At 50.8% G+C, this 15627-nt stretch overlaps 1 protein-coding gene across 1 annotated transcript in view; it reads right to left on the bottom strand.

The window, feature by feature from the left end:
* The window catches only part of LOC142566812 (NEDD8 ultimate buster 1-like), a 74445-nt gene extending 59288 nt beyond the window's left edge, over nucleotides 1–15157 (bottom strand). Inside the window, exon 1 of the mRNA XM_075677705.1 lies at nucleotides 15076–15157. Within this exon, the coding sequence (XP_075533820.1) occupies nucleotides 15076–15081 (6 nt within the window). The 5' untranslated portion in view covers nucleotides 15082–15157. The remainder of the gene's footprint in view (nucleotides 1–15075) is intronic.
* Nucleotides 15158–15627: the final 470 nt, after the last annotated feature.

The raw sequence follows: 15627 nt of genomic DNA on the forward strand, positions 1-15627 counted from the left end.
GATTAGGAATCCTACTCCGAACTCCTTATCTGGTAGTCCTCTATAGCAGAGGGCGTGGCAATTTGTCGTCACTGTATAGTCCTCACCAGTCCTAACCTCACTAAGGCCAATAATATCCCAAACAATGCCTGATAGTTCCTCAAAGAGTCCTGCTAGGCTAGCTTCACTCGAGAGGGTTGGGCGGTTAAACGTTGCAAGGGTCATTTTCCATTGGCGGCCTGTCGGGGCCCACCGATTCTTAGCACCCTCAACAAGAGCCGGCCGAGAGCGCCTACCCCTGCCCCAGTACCTGAGGGAACAGGGGAGCTCAACCCGCGGAACTCCCCGCAGCTGCTCGAGGCAGCCAAAAACGCCCAACCCTGCCAGCCCGCAGCGTTACAGCCGGAGAAGCCCGCAAGAAGGAGACGCCGTTTTCGACGGTTCGTCGACTTCGAGCTGCATTCCTCACCCGCTGACGGCGGTGTCGCTCACGATACCTCAGTCACGGTTCTATACCGTCCCACCGGGAGCAAAGCAACCTTCCTGGCACTCTCGCGGGATAGTATCGCGGCCCAACTCTCCCGTGTTCCAGGTGTGAGATGCGTTCGCGTGAACTTTCGTCGCAATGTGGTGGCTGCGGATGTGACGCGCGGTGCCGACTTGGCGCCCCTCCTCGCAGTGTGCGACATCAGTGACGTGGCGGTGCGCTCGAAGGCACTGCACAGCAACTCCTGTGTGGGTGTCATTTATGGGGTCGACCCATCCTTCGACGCCCGCACAGTGCAAGAAAACATCGAAGCCCCCGTCGCGGTGCTGTCATGTTCACGGAGTGGCGCTAGCGTTACTGTTACCTTCGTCGGGAGCGTCGTACCCACAAACGTGCGACTCTTCAAGCAGCTCCGCGCCGTTCGTGCCCGTCTGCCTCGACCACTACAATGTGACCGCTGCGGCGTTTTCGGCCACGCCGGCGCCACCTGCTTCCGCGAGGCCCGCTGCCTTCGCTGCGGTGAGTCGCACGCCACAGGAGACTGCCCCGCCGAAAAGCCACACTGCGTAAATTGCGGTGGCCGTCACCCCTCAACCGAACCGAGCTGTCCTGAGTGGCAGCGCGAGAGAAGGGCGGCCGTGTTGCTGTCTTCGTCTCAGCGGCCCCTATCGCGCAAAAAAGAGCTTGAACTAGCCGGCGCCGCACCGACCGAGCCGCGTACGGCCGCTCCGTCTATGTCTGCTAGCTCCCCGCAGGGCCGATCGTACAGTGACGCCCTGCGTGGCCGCAACACCCAGACAGCCGCAGCTGAGCCATCATGCGGCCCTCCAACCGCTGCGAACAGCGACTCCAGAGACGCGCTAATAGCCGCTCTCGCTGCTGCACTCCGGGCCCTGCTCGTCCAGTGCCCAGCCATCGACGGCAACGTTCGTCAAATGTGTGACGCGGCTCTCGCCGCGCAGGAAGCACTGCTCCGTCACGACTAGGCGCGTCACCGCGCCGACCGCGCCTCATAGGCGAAGACCACCGACTTGCCCGCGCACGGCGTTCTAGCCGCCGCCGCCGCCCCTCTTTCACCCCTCTATCTATTCCCCTTCCCCCCTGTGCAGCGTGGTTGAGGTGCCCTCAACTGAGAGGCAGTTACTGCGCTGCACTTTACCGCAATTTTTTCCTTCCATAAACAAGAATCTCTGTCTCTGCTGCGTTAAAAGCCTGACCGCCTCCCAGGTCAAGTGCTCAGCAGCTGCTGGGGAATGAGGGCGATTGGTTAATCGAATGAGTAATTTGGGAGGGAGTGCACTGCAAAATAATTCACACCCTTAAACGTGAAAAACAGTGTAAATGTGTCTACACTCTAAAAAAGTTTACATCCCTTTCGGGAATGCTATGTCATGCTGATAACGCGCATGCCGTTCGTTAATGAGTACCGGGCTCGCAGCGTTAAGGAAAGGAAACGCATCAAGGCAGATGACTATTATCGTTGTGTGGTAGATACACTAAAAAAGTTTGCACCTTTTGGAGTGTATAATTCATACCCTTAGGGTGTGATTCATAGAACTGACACCTAAGGGTGTGATTTATAGACACATTTACAACCTTTTTCGCGTTTAAGGGTGTAAATTATTTTACAGTGATGGCCAAATACTGCACTATATAGGGAGGCCAATTCCTGTTCTCTGGTGACTTCTTGGTTCTGGACCATCTTGATTTACCGAGTATGTAGCAATGCGTACATACGAGGTGTGGCACAAAAGAAACGAGACTGAGTGTGTAGCTTGAAAAAAACAGTGGAGTTGGCAACAACTGTTTGCTGACGTAATCCCACTCCTCCTCTATTCATGCCTCCAGTTTCGACGGAACCGATCACGCCTGTTGGGAGTGCTGCGTCATTGAGTGAACATGTGCAACTGCATTCTGCCGGAACCATGTCTGATGTAAAAGCCGAACAGCGAATCAACATCAAATTTCTTGTGAAACTTAAATTAACCACGGAAATATTTCAAATAATAACCGAGGCTTATGGAGATGTAACCTTGTCTCGTGCACGTGTGTTTGAATGGCATAAGCCGTTTTCAGGGGGAAGGGACAGTGTGGAAGATGATGAACGTGCTGGGCGCCCAAGGTCAGCGATTACATACCAAAACATTGCCAAAGTTCGTGATGTGTCAGTGGTAACCGAAGATTAAGTATTCGTGCAGTGGCGGAGTTGGTTCACTTGGGTAGGAAAGCTGTTCGACGCATTTTAATGGACGAATTACACATGACGAAGATTTGTGCGAAGGTTGTTCCAAAAGTTCTGTCCGTTGACCAAAAACAGTGCCGTAAAGACGTGTGTGCGGACATGTGAGAACGCATTCAAACAAGCCAAATTTGTTGGAATCTGTTGTAACATGTGATGAGACATGTATTTTTACCTATGACCCAGAAAGTAAGCGCCAGTCAATGCAGTGGCAGTCTCCAGGATCCCCAAGACCCAAAAAAGCACGCATGTCAAAATCAAAATTCAAGGCAATGTGAATAGTCTTTTTCGGCATTAATGGAATTGTAATGATTGAGTGGGTTCCCAGTTGTCAGACTGTTAACACTACTACATTGAAGTACTAAAAAGACTTCGTGAAAAAATTTGGAAAAAAAAGTCAGTTGTGGAGTGACGGATGGCTGTTGCACCAGGACAATGCACCCGCTCACACGGCCCTATCTGTCAAGCAGTTTCTGACCAGCAATAACATTACCGTGATGAGGCATCCTCCTTATTAACCTGATTTGGCTCCACGCGAACTTGTTTTACCTCCGAAAGTTAAATCTCGCTTAAAGGTAACCCATTTTATCTCGGTTGAAGAGGTTCAGGCAAAAACGGAGAATCTCCTGAAGGGCCTTCCAAAAACCTCGTTCCAGAACTGGTACCAGCAATGGCAGCACCGAATGCAGAAGTGTGTGAATGCTGAAGGGGACTACTTTGAAGGTGATAATGTCACAGAGAACTGATTTAGTAAGTACAATAAGTTATTGGACCAGTCTCGCTTTTTTTTTTGTGTGTGTGTGTCACACCTCGTATGAGCAGCTTTTCAACGAACATCTTTCATGCCGACATGGGTCACTGTAGATGCGGGACTGGGTAGGTACCGCTGTTCGAAAAAAAAAAAAAACTATTTCGCGCCGATTTCGAGCACTGAGTATGTGCCATTGGGTACGTGCCAGTACGTGGGTGCCGCTCTTCATTGAGCGTCTTTGACGCCAACTTGGGTAACTATAGGTAAAAGGATAGAAAGTTGGGCGAGTTGGTACGGTAACATGATCTTGGATTGTAGCACGAAGTGACACGGACACAGACTAGAAGCAGACAGGACGAGCGCAAACTCTCAACTAAATTTTTATTAAAACGAAGAACATACATATATGCGTGATTGCATAAAACCGCAGCATATGAACATGACAAGGTATAAAGTTGTCTATCATGTACCCTATGATAAATAGGAAACTTGAACAGGGTAGCAAAAAAAGAAAAGATGATTGCGGCGTTAGACATGTGTCCCCTTTTGTGCTAGCTCTGTAACACTGGTATAGTTTATCAGATTCCACTCAAGTGCGGGAAAACTTACATTGGACAGAGCGGCAGGTGCATTAATATTAGACTAAAAGAACACAAACATTCACTAAACAACCCTAATGCTTCACATCTAGCGTCACATTGTTTCAATTGTGGTTGTATGTAAACCTTTCTTTGAAGACAAAAATTCTTTCCAGACACAAATGCCAAACCACACGAGAAATAATCGAGGCATTCCACATCAAAATATTAGGAGACACTTGCGTTAGCCATGCATCTTTGTCTCTATTAGAATGCTAATTTCAGCATGTTCACAACACGTGTGTGAATCTGAAGTAGTGTCTTTTTGTTGCTTCCTTTTTGACTTCCCTACCTCCTGATATGTTTTCTTTATACCTTGTCATGTTCTCATGCTGCGGTTTTTTGCAATCACACACATATATATATATATATATATATATATATATATATATATATATATATATATATATATATATATATATATTCGTTTTAAGAAAAATTTAGTTGAGAGTTAGCGCTCGTCCTGTCTGCTTCTAGTCTGTGTCCCTGTCACTTCGCGCTACAATCCCAGATCATGTTAATTATAGGTAAACGGTTACGGTGCAGTGGGGCATGGTGCGCCTATGAACAAAGAAGATTTGGCGAGGAGAGCGTACGTGCGGCTGGTTCGGGCAGCTATCTTGTGTATGCAGCTGTGATGCAGTTTGTAAATACACTTACGCTTCACCAATTCTGCCCCGTAGCATTTTGGTGGAGGTGCGGGTTAGCAAAAAGAGATCACGGAGCTCCGCAGCGGTCGTCGCCTCGGTATTAACATCATGACGGAGGAGGCGCGCGTGCTGCGCCAGCGACAGCCCTAACCGTTGTCCTGGCGTATCCGAAAGATCCAGGAACGTGTTGTGGCACCGATAACGTAGACGACTGAATTAACATGCAAGAGCGTGTGAGTACATATGGGTTGCAAGCATAATGTTGGCCAACCTGATCTACTTCCAAGGCACGGCGAGGGGTGTGGTTTGACAACCACGAAGATGAGCTTACGGACTGGGAAACGTGTAAGCAGAAGATGAAGGACCTTTTTGGCCATCCATTCGGGCGGCAGAAAGCCGCCCGCTAGGAAAGAGTTGGCGCTTACATCCACGACGTGCTTGCTGTGTCGCAAGACTGACAGAGACATGCGCGAGTTTTACAATGTCGGGCATGCTTTGAAGGGAATCGCTGACGATGCGTGCAACTTGTTAATGCGTAATAACTGTGAAATAGTCGGCGACATTATCACGGAACACCAACGCTTTCAGCATGCAAGGAGCAGCCGCATTGCAACGTCGTTCGCCCGCTTGCCGAACACACTTGCGACTTCCTCATGCGAAGACAGCATCATGCAGCGACCATCGAACGCAGAAGACGTGACAAGAATTGTTCGGCGTGAAGTTGAAGCAATGTCACCTAACTTTTTTTTGACGAGTCAGTGATTCCAACCGCGTGCCCGCGGTGTCGTTTGTTCAAGCAATAGTGCGTGAAAACTCCAAAGTTAATTTCGTCTGGTCTATGCCACTTCACGACTGATGGACCTTATGATGGACATCGACCAATCTGCTTTGCCTGCCGTCGAATCAGTCACATTGCCCGCCATTGCCGCAACCGTATACAGGGTGTTTCACTTAACTTGTGTCAAGGATTAAAAAAAAAAAAAGTGGTTAGCCGCAGCTGAATGGAACGAACGGAATATGGTTTGCCGTCATGTGCATGGTGCCCCTTAGAGTATTTTTTTATATGCCGCTTAGTTCGGTAATTAACCAATATGAATTAGGCAAAATTTTTAATATTCACTTTAGGGCCAAGTGCGTTTCGTTACGTTGTAGAGGAGGTGAGAAGCGACCAATCCAATTTTTTGTGGCAACGTACATGCTGGGCGTGTCCATTTTCTTTTTCGGCGTTTAAGGAAAGCCCGTGAAATACGAAATAAAACAATCCGTCCGCGCTCGCGTGCTATCGCATTGCAGCGCTGTCACCCACGCGTCGAGCCTATCGCTTATCAGGGACGACGGCGCTTCCTTTCTGTGTGCTACCATAGTGATGCTGACGCGCTGTGAAGCCGTTGTCTATAGAGCCACGGCCGCTGCACATCGCCATGGTCGGCGCGCACGGTTCTTTAGCACGAACCGCGATTCACAGCGCTGCAATACGTAGCACGTGAACATCTTTTTAGTGGATCTAGAAAGATGAAAAATGGCACGTAAAATTACTCCCAAATCAGTTGCTATGCGGGAGAGAGCAGTTTCCTATATATATACACATCACTTAAAGCGACCCACGCGCAGTTACGAGCAACATTAACTCGGCGATAAGAGCCGTGGAGCAGCGGATGTCACCCTTTAGCTACTGTCGAAGTACTCTTTTCTTTTTTTGCCTTCCTTAGGGACACTAAAGGCAAATATTAAGTCAAGCTAAAGTGACAGGTTAATTCGCGAGAATCTCTATGGCGTGAATATTATAGCGAACAAAGGCTTAGTAATCGAGACATTGAGGTAAATGCCGGACATGATTAGAGACTCCCCCGGGACATTGAAGTATACCTGCCCGATGACGAAAGCACTCAGTTAAATTCCGTTACTAATACTCAACCACTTGTTGCAAAAAACGACCTTGTATTGTATTACAAGGCGAAATAAAATTCTACTAGTCTAGTTCTATTTCAATTTCGCTCGACTCTGCGCCGCCCACGCTTTCGCGGTTAAGTAGTTCCGTTATCGCGTAGTCCTGGGCCGTTATCTTGTACATGTTCTGGCTGCGCCGATATCGCGGCCTCTAGGCCAATCTAGTCCAATCGCGTGAGGCGAAATCGAACGTCGGCTCTTCGAACGTGTACAAGATAGCGGCCCTGCATGCACTGGTTTTTGCTGGCTCGCGGAACTCGCACACACTGCAAGTAGCAGAGAATTCAAGTTCCATCTGGTGTCGCGGCATGCCCGAACGGTCTACGCCACTTGACCAAAAAGCAGCTGCAGCGGCGAATCCGCCGCTCTGTCTCGGCACGGTACCGCAGTCTGACGGGCGCCGTTTTACTTACCGATATCAGCAAAGGCTGGTGATGGCTTATGCAACATCACCACTCCCTCCGGATGCGTGGAGGGAGATTTGAATTTCGTAAAAACGTATTCAGACCCTTCAGATGGGATTTTCTCGTAAATTAACTCTTTTCATGGCACGAAACAAGCCTTGCGAGGTTTCTCAAATGGTATTGAAACAGTCCATGTCGACTTGTTACTTGTCCTTAGTGTCCCTTTAATGGTAGAATCGATGACAAACATGATGGAGTATAAATGCACGATTGAACAATCCCTCTCCAATTTTTCGTGAAATGTATGACGACTGTCGGTCGTTTTCTTAATTCAACCAAATTCATTATAGCATCAAGAGATGCGCGAAACGGCGCGCCAGGCTCATCACGTGCCCGACGAGTTTTTCCGAATGCACTGCACCAACAGTTGTGGCAGCAAAATAAAATCGCCCCAGCCTAATGAAGAGCACGCAAAAAATAAATTTGCCCTTTTACCTTCACCACTCAGAAGGAGAAAAAAAACTCGAAGTTGTTTATGCGCGGAGAAGCTTGTTTTTGTTCACGCACATTGCATAAGCAGGCTATTCGCAAGCTGTAGACAAAACCTACCGGCAAATGCTCCAGTGAATGAAGCGCGCTTTCCCGCGAAGCCACTTCGGTCACCTGCGTTTGGTGAAGTGTACTCACAGCAAAGCTAGAGCGAAGTGCTGCAGCGCTGTAGCAGACGACGGTATTTGGATCGCACCGATGGCGCGAATTGTTGTGGTCGCACCGCTGGTGCGATCGGTTGGGAACTCGGCGCTGACGCCCGTGGTTGTACCTGGGTCGCAAGCCCCAAGGGTAGCGTTGGCCTGGCGGCCTGGGGTACAACTGGAAGCATCCGAAGGTCCCGGCAAAGCATGAGTCTACTGGTAACAACAAAACAACTTGTTTATTTTAACATCGCAAAGAGTTGGCGGTCAGGTTGACCGAAGTAGAGAGACGGGAGAGCACTTTACTCAACAGAAGAAATCGGAGCCCTGCTTTTTGGCGTCCGGGGGCAGCTGTTTTTATACTCTCGCAGTTGAGGGCAAGAAGGAACCCCTCAATAGACGAGCACGTGATTGTACAATGGGCTAAGGTGACGCACACTGTCGTAGCGCCGCCGGTCGGGCACAAAGACTGGGAGGAGAAGGTAACTTCGGCTCTCGTAGCGCCTCTGGTCGGGCACAATGACTGGAAGGAGAAGGTAACCTCGGCTCTCGTAGCGCCTCTGGTCGGGCACAATGACTGGGAGGAGAAGGTGACCCCCTGCTGTCGCATCGCCGCCGGTCGGGCACAATGGCACATACACTCACACACGCACATGAAGAGACGTGGCATCGGAACATGCCTGGAAACGCCTGGAAACGCCTGGAAACGCCTGGAAACGCCTGGCGGGGAGCGTAGCGGCGACGCCGAACGGGCCAAAATGTCTGCCGCTTTGTTGCAATCGCGCCGGCTAAACCGCGCGTCGTAGGCGAAACGTAACAGACCGCCCCGCCGGGGGAAGGAGATCCCGATGGACAGGGGACTGCATCCGCTGTCCGGAGGGATGTCGCTCGATGATGCTCATAACAGAAGTCGGGCGTCCCTCGACGTTTCTTGAGCGCAGCGCACAGAGAAGGCCTCGTTCTCTCGTTCAGGTTCGCACAGGACACTGCAAAGTGACTTCGGGAGAGTTCACATTCTTGTTCTCGTTCCCGGCAAGCGTTAGAACTACGCTGAAACTCAACCGCTCAGTCAGCAAGCACGGCACAACCCTCACTAAGCCCTGCCAGGCTCTTTCCCCTTTTTATACCACTGCCTAGTTCCTTACAGTAGTCTAGCATCACTCAGAACGCGTCCACAAATTGGAAAATTGCACTAGAAAGCATATCATCACTTTGAAACACTAAACAAAAGCAATATGTTAAACAATCCTGCCTCAGGAAGAAAAACATCAGTAACAAACAATTTTCAGGCTGATTCCTACGTTAGGGGCTTCGACTTAAGCCATCGGCGTTACCGTTGAGACTCCCCTTTTTTGTAACGCACCTCAAAGGAATATTGTTGCAAAGCGAGGCTCCAGCGCAGGAGGCGGCCATTTTTGGGAGAGATGGTCTGTAGCCATTGGAGAGGGCAGTGATCCGTCTCAATGATAAACCTCGAGCCGGCTAGATAGCATGACAATTTCTGAACGGCCCACACGAGACACGCACACTCTTTCTCGGTGGCGCTATACGCCTGCTCACGACTGGACAGCTTACGACTAGCATACAGGACGGGGTGTTCTACTTCTCCATTTTCCCGTTGGCACAGTACAACGCCCATGCCTCGCTCACTAGCATCGCACTGAACAACGAACCCTTTTGTATAGTCTGGCGATCGTAGCACAGGCTGGTTTGTTAGGGCACTCTTTAGGGCGCTAAAAGCTCTTTCCTTTGTCTCGTCCCAGACGACTGTTTGAGGCTCTGTTTTTCTTAGAGCATCCGTCAGGGGCGCCGCGATATCAGAGTACCTGGGAATGTACCTCTGATAGTAGCCGGCGACACCTAAGAACGACCGAATATCGGTCTTTGTGCGCGGTTGCGGAAAGTCTCGCACAGCGGCCACTTTTATTTCAGAGGGGCGGCGACGACCCTGACCAATCACGTGACCGAGGTAGACAACCTCGGCCTGTGCTAACTGGCACTTAGGAGCCTTTACTGTCAAGCCCGCTTCGCGCAGGCGGGTTAGCACTGCCCGCAAGTGTGCCATATGCTCAGACCAGGATGCGGAGAATATCGCTACGTCGTCTAGATACGGTAAAGCGAATTCTTGCTGTCCCCGCAACACTTTATCCATGAGGCTTGAAAAACAGTATGGCGCGTTTTTCAAACAAAAACTCAACACTTTAGGACGGAATGTTCCCATTGGTGAAATGAACGCCGCATACCTACTAGCCTCTTCTGTGAGTGGAACCTGCCAATAACCCCTGACAAGATCTATAGGGTGGAAATAAACTGAGCGCTACTAACTTTCTCAAGGCGCTCCTCGATGTTAGGGATCGGATAAATTTGATCCTTAGTGATGGAATTAAGCCTGCGGTAGTCGACGCAAGGACGAGGTTCCTTGCCCGGTACCTCAACTAAAATCAAAGGGGAGGTATAATCACTCTCACCTGCCTCAATAACACCGAGCTGTAGCATTTTCTTTACCTCAGCCTCCATAATATCGCTCTGGCGGGGTGACACCCGATACGCCTTGGATCGTACTGGCTCTGGGGAGGTAAGTTCTATATCATGAGTAAGTACAGAAGTCCTACCAGGCCTCTCAGAGAACAGACCTTGAAACTCTTGTAATAGCTGGTGTAGTTCGGTTTTCTGCTCAGGCGACAGCGGTGCTTTACTGATAAGGTCACTAATGACTTGACCGGTGTCTTCCTTGTTCGTCACTGAGCCTAGTCCCGGAAGCTCGACCGGGAGCTCTTCAGGAACGTTTACCATCATGCACACCACTGCTTCCCTTTGTCTATAAGGTTTGAGCAGATTACAGTGGTAAACTTGCTGTGCTTTCCGCTTTCCTGGCAGACTTACCACGTAGTTAACGTCCGACAGTTTCAGAACAATTCGTGCTGGGCCCTCCCACTGCACGTCTAGTTTGTTGTTTAGCGATGTGCGCAATATCATGACCTCATCGCCCACCTCAAAACGACGGGCCCTGGCGGTCCGATCATAATAAACCTTGGCCCTCTGCTGGGCCTTTGCCATTGCTTCACCTGACAACTCCTGTGCCCTTCTTAAGCGTTCGAGGAGCTTAAGCACGTACTCCACCACGACTGGGTCGTCGCCCCTGCCTTCCCACGATTCTCGAAGCATGCGAAGCGGAGACCGAAGCGAGCGACCGTACACCAGTTCAGCTGGCGAAAACCCCGTAGCTGCATGCGGCGTGGTTCTTAATGCAAACATCACCCCAGGCAGACACAGCTCCCAGTCAGTTTGATGTTCAAAACACAAGGCTCTCAACACGCGCTTCATGACGGAGTGGAGCTTCTCAACGGAATTCGACTGTGGGTGGTACACTGAGCTGTGTAGCAGCTTTACCCCACACCTTTCGAGAAAAGTTGTCGTCAAAGCGCTAGTAAACACTGTGCCCTGATCTGATTGGATTTCCGCAGGAAAACCAACTCGCGCAAATATGGACAGTAGTGCATTGACTATCTCAACTGAGCTGAGTTCTTTAAGCGGCACTGCTTCAGGGAACTTTGTCGCTGGGCAGATCACAGTCAAAATGTGTCTGTACCCCGTGGCTGTTACCGGCAGAGGTCCCACTGTATCAATAACGAGCCGTCTAAAAGGCTCCGTAATGATAGGTACCAATTTCAACGGCGCCCTCGATTTGTCCCCTGGTTTGCCCACCCGCTGACAGGTGTCACATGACCTCACGAAGTGGTCTGCGTCCCGAAAACACCCTGGCCAATAGTACTCTTGCAAGAGACGGTCCTTAGTTTTCTTAACTCCTAGGTGTCCGGACCACGAACCCCCATGCGTCAAGCGCAACAGATCCTGACGATAGCATTGAGGCACGATCAGCTGATCGAACTCCACTCCTCTGCGGTCTAGATACTTCCGGTACAGGACTCCACCTCTTTCCACAAAACGCGCATTTTTCCTGGCGATACCTTCCTTGACATTGCAGGGTATGTTTTCTAGGCTACCATCCTTCTTTTGCTCGGCTATCAAAGCCGACCGGCTGACTTTTAGCAACCTATCAAGTCCGTCTGACGTAGGCGCGATGAGCAAATCAGTAGATAGCTCTTCTAACTTTCCCGCATCGGGCGTTTCCTCTCCAGTATCTGGCGCCTTCAACGCTACAGGCTCAATTTTATTCAGTTCGGGCGTGCTCTGAATATCGGCTTGCTGCGCCTCTGACCCTTTTTCGTTGTTTGATAACATCGGCCCCGCAACTACCGCCTTTGCAGCGAGCTCCCGAACCTTCGATCTGGTTAAGGCCTGAACGCTAGCCTCACCAAACAAAAGCCCCTTCTCGCGCAGGAGGTGATCGGACCTGTTTGAAAATAGGTACGGGTACTGGGGGGGCAGCATAGATGACACTGCCGCCTCCGTCTCAAGCGCTCCGAAAGGTCCTTCAATAAGCACCTTTGCTACTGGCAGACACACGCTATGAGCTTCCACGGCTTGCTTGATCCATGCGCACTCGCCCGTGAACATATGGGGTTCTACGTAAGAGGGGTGAACTACATCCATCGTAGCTGCGGAATCGCGAAGCACTCGGCACTCTTTCCCGTTCACGAGGAGGTCTCGCATGTAAGGCTCGAGAAGCTTCATGTTCTCGTCAGTGCTGCCTATTGAAAAAAACACAACTTTTGGTGTTGTTTCCGGACACTGCGCCGAAAAGTGACCCGGCTTCTGGCACGTATAACAAACGCGCGCTTGCCTCATCTCGAACCGCTTTCTGCGTTCGGCTTCGGCTGCCGCCGTCTCCTTAGGTTCGGTCGCACTGCTTCCACTCGCATCCGCACTACGCGTGTTCCCCTTTGCTCTCATGGGTGTGAACTTCGGCCTCTCAAACTTCGAGCCAAATTCACCCTTTTGACCGTCCTTAGCTCCGCGAGCCCGACGCGTCACAAACTCCTCGGCTAGCTCAGCGGCTTTAGCCACCGTACAAACGTCTGGCCTATCCAAGACCCAGTATCGCACGTTCTCCGGTAACCGACTATAAAACTGTTCTAGCCCGAAGCACTGCAGAACTTTATCGTGGTCACCAAACGCTTTCTCTTCTTTGAGCCACTCCTGCATGTTTGACATAAGCCTATACGCAAACTCTGTATATGACTCACTTTTGCCTTTCTCATTTTCCCGAAACTTCCGACGGAACGCCTCCGCAGACAGCCGGTACTTTTTTAGAAGACTCGATTTCACTGTGTCGAAATCCTCTGCCTCCTCTCTATCCAAGCGAGCGACTACGTCGGCCGCCTCGCCGGGTAACAAAGTGAGCAAGCGCTGTGGCCACGTTTCCCGAGAGAACCCCTGCTTCTCGCACGTTCGCTCAAAGTTAACCAGGAACAAACCAATGTCCTCTCCAAGCTTAAACGGCCGCATCAGGTCAGTCATTTTGAACAATATGCGTTCTCCTGCACCGTGTGCCTGACTTCCATTACGAGCGCGTTCTATCTCTATCTCGAGACGCTTCATTTCCAAAGCGTGTTGACGGTCGCGCTCTTCTTTTTCTTTCTCTTTTTGTTCTTTAAGTTCGCGCTCCTGTCTTTTTGCAGTCTCCCTTTCCTCAATGGTCTCAAGGCATTCCGACAGCTCGTCATCCTCAGCCTCTAACTCAAGAATAGCCTTTAGCAGTTCAGGTTTTCTTAGTTTGTCTGAGACATCCAGACCAAACTCTCTTGCAAGCTCCAACAATTTCGGTTTGCGCAACGACTTCAAATCCATGGCTGCTCTGAATGCTGCTTTCTCTACTGCTTACTATTGTCTTGCCGCAAACTAACCCGGCAGCAACGACAACCACAATTACCAGCTCTGTTTCTAACACTAACAAAAGCCTGGCAAAGCTCAGAAGAAGAAAGTCCCGCACTCACCAAACCTCGCAGGCAGGAATTCAGCGCAGTCGTTCCGCTGCAGGCAACCAGTCATCACACAGGGCTCGTTGCACTGCTCCCGGATCGTCGTTGAGCTGCTCAGCATACAGTCAACTGCATCTCTTCGCTGCTGGCCTCCGTTGTCGCGATCTCACCGCTGGCAGACAGTTATTTGGATCGCACCGATGGCGCGAATTGTTGTGGTCGCACCGCTGGTGCGATCGGTTGGGAACTCGGCGCTGACGCCCGTGGTTGTACCTGGGTCGCAAGCCCCAAGGGTAGCGTTGGCCTGGCGGCCTGGGGTACAACTGGAAGCATCCGAAGGTCCCGGCAAAGCATGAGTCGACTGGTAACAACAAAACAACTTGTTTATTTTAACATCGCAAAGAGTTGGCGGTCAGGTTGACCGAAGTAGAGAGACGGGAGAGCACTTTACTCAACAGAAGAAATCGGAGCCCTGCTTTTTGGCGTCCGGGGGCAGCTGTTTTTATACTCTCGCAGTTGAGGGCAAGAAGGAACCCCTCAATAGACGAGCACGTGATTGTACAATGGGCTAAGGTGACGCACACTGTCGTAGCGCCGCCGGTCGGGCACAAAGACTGGGAGGAGAAGGTAACTTCGGCTCTCGTAGCGCCTCTGGTCGGGCACAATGACTGGAAGGAGAAGGTAACCTCGGCTCTCGTAGCGCCTCTGGTCGGGCACAATGACTGGGAGGAGAAGGTGACCCCCTGCTGTCGCATCGCCGCTGGTCGGGCACAATGGCACATACACTCACACACGCACATGAAGAGACGTGGCATCGGAACATGCCTGGAAACGCCTGGAAACGCCTGGAAACGCCTGGAAACGCCTGGCGGGGAGCGTAGCGGCGACGCCGAACGGGCCAAAATGTCTGCCGCTTTGTTGCAATCGCGCCGGCTAAACCGCGCGTCGTAGGCGAAACGTAACAACGGGAAGCACCTCCCCTAGGACGCACTGGCGCTCCCCGGAGCGACATGCTGAGCCGTGTTCACCCTGTATGCGTTGCCACAAAAAAATTGGATCGGTCGTTTTCGAATGACAACGTATACGAAACGTACTTGGCCCTAAAGTAAATATTTAAAATAATGACATAACCGACGAATCAAGCGCAATATAAAAAAAGAATACTCGAAGAAGCGCCACATGACGGCAAACAATATGCCGTTGGTTTCATTCTACTGCGGGTAACCACTTTTTTTTTTTTAAATAGTTGGCACAAGTTACGCGAAACACCCTGTATATCGCCTCCTCACTTCGACGACCGATCTATGGTTACTACCGTTCCGGACTGAGCCCACGCCGTTTTCAGCCTTCATTTGACCAGAAACCGCCTAACGCCGACGCTACTAATGCATGGAACAGTTCCTCACCGTCATTCCGTCGTCACCAGCCCTGTTCGCCACCAGCTCGTCGGCCGTCGACCCTATCGCCTCAGGCTCGTCGCCCGCCCGGCCCGCCGTCCACAATGGACCTGTGACGCTCTTGCCCTGAAAACTAACTGCTGCAGCTCCCTGAGGTGTTGCTGCACTGACGACTCGACCTAAATATCCTCTGCTGACTTTACCGACCAGACAGAACCACAGAACTTCGTTGACGTTATTGACACGTGTGCTTTAGCTTTCTTCGGTGACCGCTGTTCACCGTCTAACAAATGTTAAACGTTATCGGTCAGCGCAGGACGCGCCTGCATGTATCGGAAATATTCTCGAACGTTATCGATGGTTCTATTCGTTGTCTGTTGTCGCTGCACCTTCTCTAATCTGATTGTATGCGCGACGCGAATTCTGTAGTACTTTCTGGAAGACCTGCGGACGCCAGCGATTACTCTAGGAACCTTCGATGGTTGACGTATAAAAGCCGAAGCGCTTGACCCATACGGAACAAAATTAAACAAGAGGGGACACTCGGTGAAAGCTCGCAAC

This window comes from Dermacentor variabilis, chromosome 1 (genome assembly GCF_050947875.1).
Source record: "Dermacentor variabilis isolate Ectoservices chromosome 1, ASM5094787v1, whole genome shotgun sequence".
Classification (NCBI taxonomy): domain Eukaryota; kingdom Metazoa; phylum Arthropoda; class Arachnida; order Ixodida; family Ixodidae; genus Dermacentor; species Dermacentor variabilis.